At 47.3% G+C, this 16,063-nt stretch overlaps 1 protein-coding gene across 2 annotated transcripts in view; it reads right to left on the bottom strand.

The window, feature by feature from the left end:
• Positions 1 to 16,063, bottom strand: part of STX18 (syntaxin 18) — a 118,264-nt gene that overhangs the window by 37,547 nt on the left and 64,654 nt on the right. For both annotated transcript variants that reach the window (XM_006043827.3, XM_006043828.3), the window contains exon 2: positions 7,668 to 7,735. In XM_006043827.3, coding sequence (XP_006043889.2) covers positions 7,668 to 7,735 — 68 coding nt within the window. The remainder of the gene's footprint in view (positions 1 to 7,667; positions 7,736 to 16,063) is intronic.

A 16,063-nucleotide genomic window follows, 5' to 3' on the forward strand; every position in this document is an offset into this window, starting at 1 on the left:
CACCTCCCTGGCTGCTGGTTTTCAGGTTTTTTGTTGACACCTTTTACCCATGGGTTTCCCTGGTGGCTCTGACAGTAAAGAATCCACCTGCGATGCGGAAGACCTGGTTTCCATCCTTGGGTTGGGAAGATCCCCTGGAGGAGATCATGGGAACCCATGAGAACCCCCATGGACAGAGGAGCCTCGTGGGCTACAATCCATGGGGTTGCAAAGAGTTGGACACACTGAGTGGCGAAGCATAGCACACCCTTAGTCCCTGAATATCTCTGTTGTCCACACTGCTCCCTTGGTGAGTTTGGCTAGGCTAGTGGGTTTTTTTTTGTTGTTAGTTTTACACTGATTAAGTCCCAAATTTATATCTTCAGCCCGAACCTCTCCTTGAACTTGAAATGCATATATCTAACTGCTGGCTCAGTATCTCTATTCAGATGTTTAATCTGTATTGCAAATATGCCCAACACTGAGCCTGCAGCCACTCCTAAGCCCGCTTCCCACTTGTGTTGCAGGCAATTCCATTCCTTCTAGCTGCTCAGGCCTCAAACCTGGGGTCATCCTGGCACCTCTTTTTCTCTCTCAGTTCACAACTAATCCATTAACAAATCTCCTTGGCTCTACCTTCAAAACACTTCCAGAATCTGACCTCTTGTTATCCCACCCACTGCTAACCCCTCTGGGCCATGTCACTGGGATCCCAAGGCTGGACCGTTCACTGCAGCCGTCCAGCTGGCCTGTTGTGTCTGGAGAGCTCCTCCTCCGATGATTCAAATGCACCAGCCTTACCGTTCCTGTTACACAGTCAGTCAGATCCTATCAATCCTCCATACAGATGTCCAGTGCTTCCCACCTAAAAGCAGAAGCCAAGGCCCTTACAAGAGCTGCACGAGCCTTAAGGTGACTCACAAGCTCTGGCTCCTGCCCTCTCTGGGATTATCTTCAGTTGCCCACCTCCCGCTGCTCCAGCCGCCTTGGCCTCTGCACACTTCCTGGAACACTACAGCCATGCCCCTGCACCAGGACGTACACTAGCTGGCTGTCTTCTCCTTTGGAGATGTCCTTTTCCTAGATGAGATCTCCATGAACTGACTGCTTACTTCTTGTATCTGTTTACTCAAAGTCCCTGCATCTTAATAAGTACTTCCCTAAGCTACCTTTATCGGAGAAGGCAATGGCACCCCACTCCAGTACTCTTGCCTGGAAAATCCCATGGATGGAGGAGCCTGGAAGGCTGCAATCCATGGGGTCGCTGAGGGTCAGACACGACTGAGCGACTTCACTTTCACTTTTTACTTTCCTGCATTGGAGAAGGAAATGGCAACCCACTCCAGTGTTCTTGCCTGGAGAATCCCAGGGACAGGGGAGCCTGGTGGGCTGCCATCTCTGAGGTCGCACAGAGTCGGACACGACTGACGCGACTTAGCTGTAGCAGCAAGCTACCTTTATACACTTGTATCCACCCTGACAGTTTCTATTTTCCCTTCTCCACTCCCCCTAAAAACATTTACTGAGCTCCAACATTCTATGTTTCACTCATTTTGTTTCTTTCCTATCTTCCCCTCCAAAATGCACATTCCATGAAGGTGGGGCATCTGTCTGCCTGTTCACTGCTGTATCCCCGTCATCGCCAGCAATCCTAGGATTTAGTAGGCTGATAAATCAATGGATCAATAACCAACTACTTTCAAAATGACCTCGCTTAGTGTGTGAGGCCGATGTGAGAAGCCTGACACACAGCTACAGCTGTGCTCCTTAACAGGCCCCTGCTGGTCTGATTGCGCCCCTTGCCCTGAGACCTGCAGACATCCCACGTCCAGAGCCTCCCCTGGAAATACAGAGGTACAGAGGCCCCGGGAATGTGTCCCTCCTAGAACAAGCCCCCAAGAGAAGAGGGAGGAGTAAGCCTGGGGCTCTCCTTAGGGCCAAGAAGGCGGCCAGTCTCCTCTCCTCTCCTCTCCCACCTTGGCACGGCACCCCCTCAATTCCCCCAAGTCCAGTGTCCACACTTTCTGGGCGAGCGCTGGAAGGAGAGAAGGCAGCCCGTAGGTTCCAGGGGGAAGGGATGGCCTCGCCTTGGTGAGTGAGAGACGGGTATTTCCCTAACCCCCAGCCCTCCCCAGGGTCTTGTTTCCTTAACTAATTTGGCTTAACACGGTAATCTTGACAGAAATGTTCTCTGAGGAGAAAGACCCCAGGGAGGGGAAGTGGGGCAGGGGCTGGGCAAGCAGGCTCATCAACCCTCCCTGCAATTCCCCAGTCTGGCGCAAGAGGATGGAGAGAAGGGAGGATGAAGAGCTGTGAGCACGTGGGCGCAGTCTGTACCGCCCCTCAAGAAACGGGCTCACCGGAAACCGGAAACGGAAAATGGAGGCTAACGGGGTCAGGGGCAGATAAATGAGACTGGCGCTCACTTCCGAGTGACCAGGCACCCCATGGACGGAGTCGATCTATAAAAGGACCAATTTCAGCAAAGTGAGATTAACGTCCTCCTTCTCTATTTTGACTTAATGGAAACTCAGCTCAGTGAAACTGAAAAGATCTAAAGGTTAATTTGATAAAACTGATTACACTGAATTAAAAGGTGATGTTCCTTTAGGATACATTATATATTAACCTTTTAAATTGGAAATTGCCAGTATGGTCATTCTAGTAGTAATAACGACAGAAACCAAGCAAGTTTCTCCCCCAGGTGGTACTGTTTTGTCACCAGGATATTGAGGAAAAGGTCTATCTACCAGAAGTGGAGAAATTATTTTTAATTAAAATCATTCAAGAGATCTAGCCAGAGGCTACTTAGGTTTCTTGCTGTTCTGCTTTAGTAAAATGTCATTATTATTATTTTTTTTAATTAAATGGGTCAATAAAGTCTGAGTTCTACATTATGGGAAAAATTATAGCTTCCTAATTATGTCAAACTAACATAGCCTTGTGGGTCTGAAGGCAGTATTTCTCTCAATTCCACGATCGCACTCTATCCAAAATGTTCCCAGTGAGGCAGGAGATAGATGGGCCCACCAGGGTGAATAGCTGGAGTCCTTTCCCGACACTTCAAGATGAAAATAGCAGGAAAATAGGGAGAGGAGGCTGGGCCCTGCCCAGATGAAAGACAAGAGACCACAGATTTCTCATTCTCAAAGTCAAGGAGACCTTCCCAACTAGAAAGTTCCTTGGCAGTCAAAAGGGGAGGCCTATGGGTCAAGGTTACCCACAGGCCTCTTCGCTGGAATCCATCTTGGCTGTGAGATGCACGTGCATACATGGGAGGATGTGGAGATGCACCAAAGGTAGACTCAGAACCAAAGGAAATCTGGAAGAAATGTCCCATATAAGTGATTTAAACCACCACGAGGGTGGGACATTCTCTGAGTCCACCCATGTGTCTATCCACAGGTACTGTACTCTTCTCCCTCCTAATAAACACTTTCCTTGTTTCTCCTTCCACCTTTGTGGGAATTCTTTCCTGCAAAGCGAAAGGGCCAGGGCTTTGTCATTGGCCACTGGTCTAGTGGCTAGGATTTGACATTCTCAATGCTTCGGCCTGACCTCAGTCTCTGGCTATAAACCCAAACTTTGCTTCAAGCCACTGAAGAGCAGGAGGAGAAGGGGATGACAGAGGATGAGATGGTTGGATGGCATCACCGACTCAATGGACATGGGTTTGAGTAAACTCCAGGAGTTGGTGATGGACAGGGAGGCCTGGCGTGCTGTAGTTCATGGGGTCGCAAAAAGTTGGACACGACTGAGTGACTGGACAGAACTGAACTGAAGAGCAAGGCCACCAGAGATCACTAGGAACAGGCCACAGCCAGCACCCTGCACTGGGAGGCACAGCAGTAAAACAAAGAAAAGACTTTAAATAGTCTACCACCTTTGGGAGGGAGAACGTGATGGGAGAAGATAAGGGTGGCCCTTCTCCCTCTGGAGAGAATGTAGGGTTTGTGTGTGTGGGAAATGCTTATTCCCTGGTCCTCCTGTTTCTACCAGAGAATCCACACCTCTCATGACACCCTCCCTCCCTCCTCAGTCTCCGCCCTCCTGCCGTTCCCTTGGGGCAGGGACTTCTCTGACTGGCAGCCTGGCAGAAGGACCTGAGCAGGGAGTGAACAAGCCTCCAGCCACGGCTCCGCTCTCTCCTGTCCTCTGGGATCTCCCTGTTTAGTGGCAGCGGAGGTTCTGCTCTGCTGCTTCTCTCATACGCTCTCAAGGGCCTCTGTGCTCTCTGTGCTCCCAGGCTGTGACCGTTCCATGGCACTAATGGCTGAGTGCACCCGTCTAATTCAGGAGTCCTCAGCAAGGCCACCCACCCACAGATCTCACCTATGCTGCTACCCCAGATTTCACTGGTGAGCGAGCTTTGACTATGTCCATCTGTGTCACGTTGACTTGACTTCGGCATCCTCTCTCTTTCCCTCCCTCCTCTCTGGCAGGAAACAGAGGTGCTTTCTTTCTTTTTTTAAAAATAATTTTACTTCTTTTAGGCTATGCTGGGTTCACTGTTGCTCAAGCTTTTCTCCAGGTGAGGCGCTCGGGCCTCTCACTGCAGTGGCTTCAGTTGTTGCCGAGCACAGGCTCCAGGGTTTACGGGCTTCAGTAGCTGCAGCACATGGGCTCAGTGTTACGGCTCCCAGGCGCTACAGCACAGGCTTAGTGGTTGTGCCACATGGGCTTAGTTGCTCCGCATAACGTGGCATCTTTTCAGATCAGGGATCAAATCCGTGTCTCCTGCATTGGCAGGCGGATTCTTTACCACTGAGCCACCAGGGAAGCCCTTGAGAGGTGCTTTCTTTATCAAATGGCCACTGACTCACCTGCACCACAGGTTAAATGGGGTTCCAATTCAATAACCATTCACCAAGGGACTTCCATGTGACAGGAACTCTCACACACATCTCATTCAGTCCTCATAAGAACACTGCGTGTGTGCTCAGTCATGTCCGACTCTTTTCCATCTATTGACTGTAGCCTGCCAGGCTCCTCTGTCCATGGGATTCTCCAGGCAAGAATACTGGACTGGGTTGCCATTTCCTCCTCCAGGAGATCTTCCCGACCCAAGGATCAAACCTGCATCTCCTGTGCCTCCTGCATTGGCAGGAGGATTCTTTACCCACTGAGCCACCTGGGAAGCCCCTTATCCACATTATCCATACTTTATTTAAAAACAAATGAAAAATAAAGCACAAATATCTGAAGTGAGTTGTGTTTACTTACATGACTAATACTTGGTGGAGCTGGGACTAGAACTCAGGTGTGACTGACCCCCAAAGCCCTGCTCTTTCAGAGGATCTAAAACAGGGGCAGCAGGGAAACTCAGAGTCCTCTGGCTACTGATGAAGTGCAACTGGGAGGAGGACTCAGTGGGGTGATGACCTGTCAAGACTCAGGGAGCCTCAGGAGCACTAGCTGTGCTGACGCTGTAGCCACACAACCACTGCGTAGACAAGAGGGGATGGGCCTTGGGGACCCTGTGCTTCCTCCCAGCGTGTGCTGCCACAGTAGCTGGGGGACGGGGAAGCCGAGGCCAGCTACCCGCTGTCCCGAGAAACATGAGGACTTGGAGTAAGTCCACGCCATGCTGCTCTGGGAACACTGACAGGCAGTGTTGTGGAGCTGATCTGTGCTGTTGGAGGAGAAATGTCTTAATCCCACCCCTATAGTCAAAAGTTTAAAACTACTGCAAAGTTACAGAATAGCTGCCTTATACAATAATCTTTTTATAAATCCACTGCTTTTTTTCTTTTCTGCACAGCATTTCAGCTGTATCGATAGTCTTGTCTGAATCTAACTAATAGGCACGTGAGCATCACTCTCATTATTTAGAGCAGGACTCCTCAAAGGTTTTCTGAAAAGGGCCAGAGTATAAATATTAGACTCTGAGGGCCATACAGCCTGGGCACAGCCACTCAGCTCTGCTGCTGAGGTGTAAAAGCAGCCATCTATACATAACATGCGAATGAATGGGCATGCTGCTGTTCCAATAAACTTTATTTATGACACTAAAAATTTAACTTCATTTAATTTTCTTATGAGGTAAAATATTATGATTATTGGCTCAGATGGTAAAGCGTCTGCCTGCAATGCGGGAGACCTGGGTTCGATTCCTGGGTCAGGAAGATCCCTTGGAGAAGGAAATGGCAATCCACTCCAGCACTCTTGCCTGGGAAATCCCATGGATGGAGGAGCCTGATAGGCTACAGTCCATGGGGACGCAAAGAGTCGGACACCACTGAGCGACTTCACTTCATTATGATTATTATTACTCTCCCCATAGCCATTAAAAAATGTAAGAACTATTCTCAGCTCACAGGCTGTACAAAAATAGGCAGTGAGCTGGACTTGGCTTATAGGCTTTGGTTTGCTGACCCCTGGTTTAGAGGAAGATATTGCCTTCTACAAGTTGAACTAAACCAACGTTTAAAGCATTCACTTTAGCTGGATGCCTTTTGAAGGCAGAGGGAAGTTAATAATGGATTCCATGAGAGATCTCCACAACCACTTACGTAACCTAAGATGGCAAGTACTAAACAAAGGAGCTGGAAAATAATAGGCTTACACCAGTTTTGTTAAGTTTTCCAAAACAACAGTCACTCCCATATGTACAGACTATAAAATCAGCATCTGATGTGCATACGTGCCTTTAGAAAGGAGGTTTATACTGCCATCTAGTGTTGGCCAACTATTTTAACTGAGAACTTTATTTTTATTTTTTTTAACTAAGAACTTTAAAATAAGGTTTATTTGGTATGAAGCACTAGAATAATAATTTTACTATATTCCAAAATTATGTAAATGAAATACACTTAAAAGCATAAAGTAGACAAAGTGGTAGAGATTATTTAAAACTCACCTGGGGCATAATTATTTTCTCTGTTAAAAAACAGATATGAAATATTTCCATTTTTGCATGTATATTGATTAAAGTCCTTTTATAAATTCAGAAAATTTATTCCATATTTTCTAACTGTGTGATAGGAAGGCTTCCAAAGGGCAAAACCCCTTATTCAATATGATGAAATCCTAAACAGATGCTTCTAATGATGTCGTTTCCTATGTCTAGTCCAACTTTTCCACTGCTTAGGCACTACAGTTGAAGTTGAATCCTATGGGAGCTATGCCACACTAAAGCCGGGTGCGAACAGAGGTCAAGGAAGAGCAGGAGGCATGACGTGCACTGCGGTATAGTCCTGAGTCTACTGAGAGCCGGAGTCCATTCTAGAAGTCCTTTTGGAGGTCGCAATCAAAATGCTTTTTCTTTTTAAAAATCAACCTAACAAAAACCCTCAGGGAGGCAAGAGTTCTCATCTCTCCAAATGGCATTTTTATGTGACTGGCATGATCTCTTTATTTGCTCAGTAGTACGCATTCAGTGAGACACTGTCCCATCCTCTCTGCATGCTTCACGACATGTATGGCACATACAGAGCTGCAAACACGTGTGCACCTCAGGGAGCACTGCTGGGGGCTGTGGTGACTTTAAGGACATGGGATATGGCTGCACTTACCCTGGCTGAGAGCCCCTTCCTGCTCTGCAGATTTTCTTTCACTGTCAAACTGATCTTCCCCATTACAACCCAGAGTTAGTATAAAGTGAGGATGAAAACCTCACAAGAATATAGGTATGGCAAATAACAGTCACCAAAATCATGATTTAAAAAAAAAAAAAAAAAGACACTTACCTATAAGCATTAATATAATCTTTTCTGTGTTCCAGAAGAAAATCTCTTAGCTTGCCAATGTGTGAAATCTGTCATGAAAAGAAAGCAAATGGTTTATATGGATAAACATGTTACACCCATATGCAACAAATTTTAAATTAGTAGAGAGAGAGTGGAATGCTCTCTCTTCAAATCTTCAAAAGATTCTGAAGCTACAAACTGGACACTTCTGATTTTAGACTCCTGTATAATCACTAACTTGTCAAAGTCACCCACATTCCTAGGCCTTGGTCTCCTGCTTAAGTCACGGATTGCAACAATTACAGGAAGAAAGAAAGAACCAACAGCAATGAAGAGATGACTCGAAGGAACTTCGAGATTCTATGAGATAATGCATGTCTAGTAACTGCACAGCATATGCTTAATAAAGGCCAATTCCCTTCCTTAAGCATTTTCTACCTAAAATTTTATAGAAAAACATTCCTTCTTCCAAGTGTTCTAGGGGATGGATTCTAAAGCTGGAGCTATTAAGTTTATAAACAGGGTCCATGCAGAGCAGCAGAATTAAACAGAAGATTCGGGAGCAGTGATAAATCCCTACACGGCACATCTCCATCTTCTCCACTTCTGAGGATGAACAAGAGAGGACACAAAAGTACAGGGGACTGAACTCCTGATGGCTCATTTCTCGGGCAAAAGCCCCCACCATGTGTCAGGTGCTGTGTGTGGAAGGAGGGATTAAGAAACAAAACAACAAGAGGTAGGAAGAAGCCTGGGAACATGGTCGACACGGACAACAGTGCATCCAGAAGGAGAGAACGATTAGCTAAGCCGGGGGCCCGCACGGTCCTTTGACCACGGCTCACGCTCGCTTCCTTCTAATGCCCTTTGTATTTATTCCAAACACATGCAGCCCCGGTCTCAAAGGATCTGCTGAACTTTCATCTTTTGCATGAAAGTTTTTCTGTCAAGGCCAACTCAGGCCAATTTTCACTCCGCTCTGAACTTAAAAGCATCCCACCCACCGGGCACTCAGCTACACACGGCTACGTCCACTGGCTTCACTTTTGCACACACGCCTCTCTCGGGTTAGGAACCATGTGAGGAGGAGGCTGCCCAGCTTCTCCCACGGCCCTACACACAACATGGAGCCGGCGTGGGGTCAGTCATACTTGCAGACTGAGTAAACATCTAAATACAAAACCAGTATTTACCGCTAAAGAAACATTCAGCAATTGTCTGGGGATAGGTTAGTCGGGGTTCAGTTACATTTCCCAGGGTCTAGACTAAGAACAAATACGGTTCAGAAAAGCACCCTCAGGCATCTTAAGAGCATGAATTAAAGAAAAAAATGAACTGTGGCCACATATTCATTTATTTACCAGATTACAAAGATTACTGAGACTGTTCGGCAACCCTGGCTCCATAAGGAACCTCCACACACACACACGACCTTCTTCCCCAGCGGCCCGTCATGGGCACTGACGTCACTGTGCTCACAACCAGGCTGGGAATGTGAACCTCGCAGAGGCTACGTGACTTGCCCACAGTTACACGGTTAGTGTCTGGTGGGGGTTGGAGGCAAGCTCAGGACTCTCTTGAGTTCATTTGGCCTGTCTTCCACTAAACCACAGCTGCCTGCTTCATCCTCTTATTCCAATTTTCCACTTACGCTGCATTTTAAAATCTGACTTTTAAGACTGTTGGGAAAAAAAAATTTAGATCTGCAAACTAGGTGCTTACTATACCACATATGAGGTATAATCAAATTAACTCTCCTGTTTAATATGCTTCAGTGGTTCCCAGTATCAGGGTCAGGGTCCTCGATGCTAGGAGAGATTTAAGGGCAGGAGGAGAAGGAGGCGACAGAGGATGAAATGGTTGGATGGCATCACTGACTCAATGGACAGGAGTTTGAGCAAACTCCGGGAGATAGTGAAGGACAGGGAAGCCTGGGGTGCTGCAGTCCACGGGGTCACAAAGAGTTGGACACGACTTAGCAACTGAACGACAGCAACGAACAACAATGGCTCCCATTCCCTTCCCCAGCCCCTGCCTGCAAGGGGCCAGGTAGCAGTGAGTGAGTAAGGCAACGCGAGGGGAGGGGACAGGGCACTGCGGAGGCGTGAATTCAGTCAAAGGAAGCATCTCTCCCAGTCGACTTGCCAGAGGGCAGCTAATTGTCATCTCTGCGCCTAATCAGTGGGGTCAAGTCCAAGCCCCAAATGCAGCACTCGTGGCCCTTCACAGTGCAGCTCCAGAAGTCCCAGGGGCCTCAGTCCTGCCACGCTCCCCACCGACCACAAAGACCACAATGACTCCTTTCCGACTAGCTTCCCTTCACCAGAGGGCCACAAGCTCCTAGAGGGTAAATGGTCCTCCCCTTTCCCCAGAGCCTGTCAGGCACAAAAACTTTCACTGCCTGTTGAATAGATAGTGGGCACTGAATAATGCGGGCTTCCCATGTGGCTCAGTGGTAAAGAACCCGCCTGCCAATGCAGGAGATGCAAGAGATGCAGATTGGATCCCTGGGTCTGGAAGATCCCCTGGAGGAAGAAATGGCAACCCACTGCAGTATTCTTGCCTGAAAAATCCTATGGACAGAGGACAGGCCACAGTCTCATGGGATCACAAGGAGTTGGGCACGACTACCATTGGAAAAGACTCTGATGCTGGGAGGGACTAGGGGCAGGAGGAGAAGGGGACGACAGAGGATGAGATGGCTGGATGGCATCACTGACTCGATGGAGGTGAGTCTGAGTGAACTCCGGGAGTTGGTGATGGACAGGGAGGCCTGGCGTGCTGCAATTCATGGGGTCACAAAGAGTCGGACACGACTGAGCAACTGAACTGAACTGAACTGAAGCACACATGCACTGAATAATACCCTAAGGATGATACCTACTGTGGTAGGCAAGGGAATGCTATATACCCTCCTTCCAAAGATGTCCAAGTCTTATCCCCAGAGCCTGTGAATTTATTATGTTACATGGCAAAGGAGAATCATTGTGGCAGAAGGTAATAAGATGCTCATCGGCTGAGCTTAAAATAGGGAGATTACTCTGGATTTATGTTGGAGTATCCGGGGAGGTAGGCCCTATATAACCACAGGGTCCTTAAAAGGAGGCAGAAGAGAGTCAGAACGATGCAACGGGAGGACTCGATCCAACATTGTTGGCTTTCAAGACAGAGGAAGGGAGCCAAGGGATGAACGCCACGTCTGCATGCTGGAAAAGGCAACTTAGTGGATTCTCCCCTAGCGTCTCCAGAAGAGAAAGCATCCTGCCCACACCCTGATCTCAACCTAGGGAGTCCCACTTTGGACTTCAGACTCACAGAACAAGAACACAATACATTTTTGTCATTTTAAGCCACTAAATTGATGGTAACTTGTTACAGCAGCAACAAGAAACTAACATACTGTGTCTCAATTTGGGCTGCTATAACAAAAGACCACAGGTTGGGTAGCTTACATAACAAACGCTTATTTCTCTCAGTTCTGGAGGCAGGGAAGTCCTGGCCAAGGTGGCAGTATATCTGGGGCCTGGGGAGGGCTCTCATCCTAAGTTGTAGACAGCTGCCTTCTTGATGAGTCCTCACATGGTGGTCCTGCATCTCTTCCTCTAAGGACACCGATCCGAAGGCCTCACCTCCAAATACCATCCCATTGGCTATCAGGGCTTCAATTCTGTGATGACACAAACATTCAGTCATAGTGTATCTGACATAGCATAAAGCCTTATCTGAAACAGCCTTTTTCTTTTTAAAGGAGTCATAATGTTTTCAATAAAGGTTTAAGTGTCCAAAGGAGTCTACTGCACAGTCTAGACACAGAAGCTCCCCTCTTTAAGTTCCCCCTCTCGCATCGTTAGCTAGTTTTAGTCTATCAGGGTTGGAATGGTGTGTGGGGGTGAGTGCCAGGAACAAGAAGCCCCTCAGAAAACATGATTACAAGAAGTTTCACTTAAAGTGTAACAAATGTGATCCCTATTTCTTATGCTATGATATCTGGGCTTTGCTTCAATATAACATGGGATGGAGAGTAACACCTGAAAGAGGATCAGTCATGAGTTGACAGCTGAGTGTGGGACTCCTTATAAATACTGTCTACTTCAATACATACTTGATAGCTTTCTTAACAAAACATTATTTTTTAAAATCTCCCATTTTTCGCTCTCTTTTAACATGTTTGGTTATTCTGAAGTACAGATTTTCTGCTGCCAAACTAGTAATAATCCATACTTGAACAAGCAACTCAACCCCACCTCAAATCTCTAGCTACTTTATTTCTAAATAGACTTTCGCAAGTTTTTGCTTAAAATTCCACTTAGGACGATCAATACCACTTAAAAAAAAAAACAACCCTACCAACCCCAAAACCTTCACTGAGAGTTTACTATGTGCCAGGCTCTATTCCAAGATCTCTGCATGCGTTAGCTCATGGAACTCTCCCAGCAACCCCGAGATGAGTAACATCATCACGCCTGTTTTAACAGATAAGGAAACTGCGTCAGAGAGCTGGTAAGTAATTTGCTCAGGGACACATGGGGTGAAGCCTGGATGGAACCCAGTATTCTAAGTTATCAGACTGTAGTTCTTAACCCCCCAAATTTATGCACAGATTCTTGGCAGGTGGCAAGTTCAGTTTTTCAGTACAGTAGTCATGAAGAGGGATGCCTGGGAATTGAGAAAAACACCCAGCGAGCAACGTCAGGCTGTTTTTGTGCATCTGTATTCAACAGTGCGCTACACATCTGACGTCACCCCACAGTGACGGGCACTTACAGAGCACCGCTGTGTGTGCCAGGCAGCGTGTGAAGTGCTTGCTTCGTGCTGGCGTTGGCTCCCTTATAACCAATCGGATGAATTAGACATCGCCCCCATTTCTATTTTATAAACATGGCAACTGAGGCCCACGTGAGCTCACAGGCTAATAAGGGGCAGGACTGGCATGGATCACAAGTCTATATGACTCAAAGGCTAAGTTATTTATATCATCAAAAGGTCAATAAACCGTTACTACTTAGCTTATTTAAGTTTGAGGCTTTTTTTTTTTTTTTCACAGAAATATAAACTGGGTTTCTTGTGAGACTTATTTATAGACACTGATTTTTAAAATGTTTTCAACTACAGTGGATACAGAAAGCTCTACAAGAGAGATTTTTGTGAATGTTTCCACACAGAGCACTCATTTTAAAAGTCACTCAAAGTAGAAACATGCATATATCCAAAGCAACTGTTTTCCCCACTGAAGTCTCCTCCTCCAAGCCCGGCTGTTATTCCCAGTCTTGTCAACACAGGAGGCTTGGAATTGGTGAGTACTGTCGGGATGCTGAGAGGAAGGCCCACAGATGTGTGCCAGGAACCAGGATGGTCACAGAGACTGGTGGTGCCACGGTGACTGTTCACCCTGAGTACCAACCATCAAACTGCCATCAAAACATGGTTTAAACAAGGAATGAAGGCAACTTCCAGGGCTGGGTCTCTTCCCCGTGTCTGAGTTCATCTACCTCCACCCATAGTGTGGGGCAGGGTATCAGCAGAGGAGCAGACTCCCAGCAAAAGACCGTGGAGTTTGGGTGGAGCAGGGAAGACAGGAGACAAATGGGTAAGAAATCCAGGGAGTTGGCTGAGCTTCTTGGTTCTCATCTCTGCTCAGTCTCTGCTACTTCCTCGGAAAGGGTCAGTGATGCCCACCTCTTTGGCTTCGAGGGACTCCAGCTGGATGAACTTCCTCTTCTGTCTCCCAACCCCTCCATCACATGTCTGAGGGAAGAGGACTGGCTGGGGTAGGGTGTGGAGAGGGCAGGGAGCAGGCTCCGCTCGCTCGCAGCCAGGCAGCAGAGAGGGTCTGCTCCAGCTCCACCCGCATCTGGCCACAGAGCTACAGCCTGGTTCTCTGTTTGGCTTTTTCACGTTCTGACTGCTTATTTCTTTCAGGTAGCTCCAAAACTTGCTGGGGGAAAATGGGTGTTTTTAATAAACTCCCTAAACTCTTAAACTTTGCCGACTGAAATTTTGAGCAAGTTGCTTAATCTCCCTGAGCTTTACTACAAAGGGAGGGCAATAAACATGATTCTTTAAAAGCAGAAGTAGCAGCACGAGTTAGCAGCAAACTCTTATTACGCACATGCTGTGTGGCAGGCACCAGTCTAAACGCTGTCAGTCCACCAGCTCATTTGTTCGCTCCTCCTGATAACCTCGTGGGACAGGTTTCGCTATAATCCCACTTAACAGATGAGAAGACACTGAAGTGACGCATTTCATATAAATGGTTCAAAATAAACGGGGGACTGTGACGCCCAACCCAAGGACCTGTGTGCTTTCAGCCTCTACAAGTCGGCCCGTGAAGACAGCCCTACCGTCCCGTCCGAGCGCAGGGCGTCTCTGGGGGCCGCCTTCATCACAGGGCACACAGACTGTTTTGAGATCAAAAGTACTCAACGCTGAGATGCCCTGTTCAGGTCAAACGTGATGTCAACAGCTATGGGTCAGTGTGGAGCCAACAGCCACCCTCCAAGGCCTGCTGGGATCTGGCTTCTCCACAAAGCTGATACTCAACCAAGCAATTATTTAAACTCCATTCTAAAATGACAGGCATTCATCTGGCCCATCCTTTTCTTTCTCTGAAGATAAACCAAGTTCATTTTTTAGTGACTGCATTTTAATAAGGCTCATTTCAAAAGTCATCACGACACTGGCCTTCCCCACACAGCACATCTACCATATAGACAGACTGATTATAAAACAGTAGCAGTGGTCCCAATGCATCTGACAGGGAAAAACATTCTCATATTAGCTGATGTCACACATAAAGCTTTTACTAGGAGAGACCAAACAAAGACACCCCAATACGTGCAGCCGTGAGACCTGCACCCGCGGGTAAATGCGTGCTGTTGACATGGACTCGGCCCCGGGGACTCAACCCCATGGATGGTTGCCCACAAGTATGCTGGTGAATGGGGTTGGAAAACCAAGGTTGCCCTCAGCATGTACTTATGTAAAATATGTAAAATGCAGACCTAAAGCTGTATCCATACAGAGAGGGGCATCTAAAAGACTGCTCATCAAAATATTGATGGTTGTGTGGTAAGATTTAGAGACTGTGCTTTTTCCTATTTATAAGACCTTTTCATACCTTGGCACTTTTCTATAATTTGTATGTATAATCCTTGTATCAGACAGAAAAGTATTTTTAAACAAAAATGTAAATCTTCCTACATCCTTCCCTAAGAGTGTATACGGACCCCTGAGACCCCCACAGGACCAAGTCCAATTCTGTGAGCCCAGGGCATCACCGACTCAATGGACATGAGTTTGAGCAAGCTCCGGGAGTCGGTGATGGACAGGGAAGCCTGGCGTGCTGCAGTCCATAGGGTTGCAAAGAGTCAGATACAACTGAGCGACTGAACTGAACTGAAGGAGGGCCCACCAGTGTCCCTGTCCCTCCTGACTTCTAGGGGTTCAGGGCCCTCTCCGATCTCCCAATCCCAGCTTCCTGACTCACTCCTACTCTGCTCATGGGGTACACCTCCCAAAAATCTTCTCTGCCATTTCAGGCCAGGCTAACAACCCCTTGCAAGCACTCCTCTTTCAGTGATGTCAGCCTCTTGTTTTGAAATGTTTTCATGTCTATCTGACGCAAGCTGCTCAGGCATAAGCTTACCCAAAGCAGCTCTTCAAAAAACGATTTAGTGCTCCTTGAGTCGGACACGACTGAGTGACTTCACTTTCACTTTTCACTTTCATGCACTGGGGAAGAAAATGGCAACCCACTCCAGTATTCTTGCCTGGAGAATCCCAGGGATGGGGGAGCCTGGTGGGCTGCCGTCTATGGGGTCGCACAGAGTCGGACACGACTGAAGCGACTTAGCAGCAGCAACACAGTAAGCAGGCTACATATTTTGCATTATCCACTAGATGGCAACACAACTCTTGCAGGAATACAAATACTAGGAACTCTCAAAAACATCAGTTTGGTCTTTTTTTCCCCAAGGGCTTTACAATTTTCTCTGGTTCTGTACTTCTGATCTGGAATTAAAGGATTATTAAAGGTTATAATTGTGTTGCTCAGGCTGAAGCTGAAATGACACTGTTTTGAAACAGACATGTGCACTTGGACAAGACCAGGGTTTTAAAACACCGCGTTCCCGGCAGGTTGGACACAAAGGCAGCTCCCAGGCATGGCTGCCATCTGCCATCCCCAGTGGTGGGGGGCCCAGCTTTGTTCACCCACAGCACAGACCTGCTAGCTGCTCCTTCCTGGGTGCTTTGTGAATTACCCAGAGCAAGATAAGACTGTAAAACAAAAAACTCTGGTATAAAATGGAGGACGACTGCATTTTCACAGTAGGGGGAGTTCGGAGCAGTCACCGGTGTCTTTAGCAGATCACAGCAGCGGTTGGACTTGCACACCC

Source organism: Bubalus bubalis, chromosome 7, assembly GCF_019923935.1.
Source record: "Bubalus bubalis isolate 160015118507 breed Murrah chromosome 7, NDDB_SH_1, whole genome shotgun sequence".
Lineage (NCBI taxonomy): Eukaryota > Metazoa > Chordata > Mammalia > Artiodactyla > Bovidae > Bubalus > Bubalus bubalis.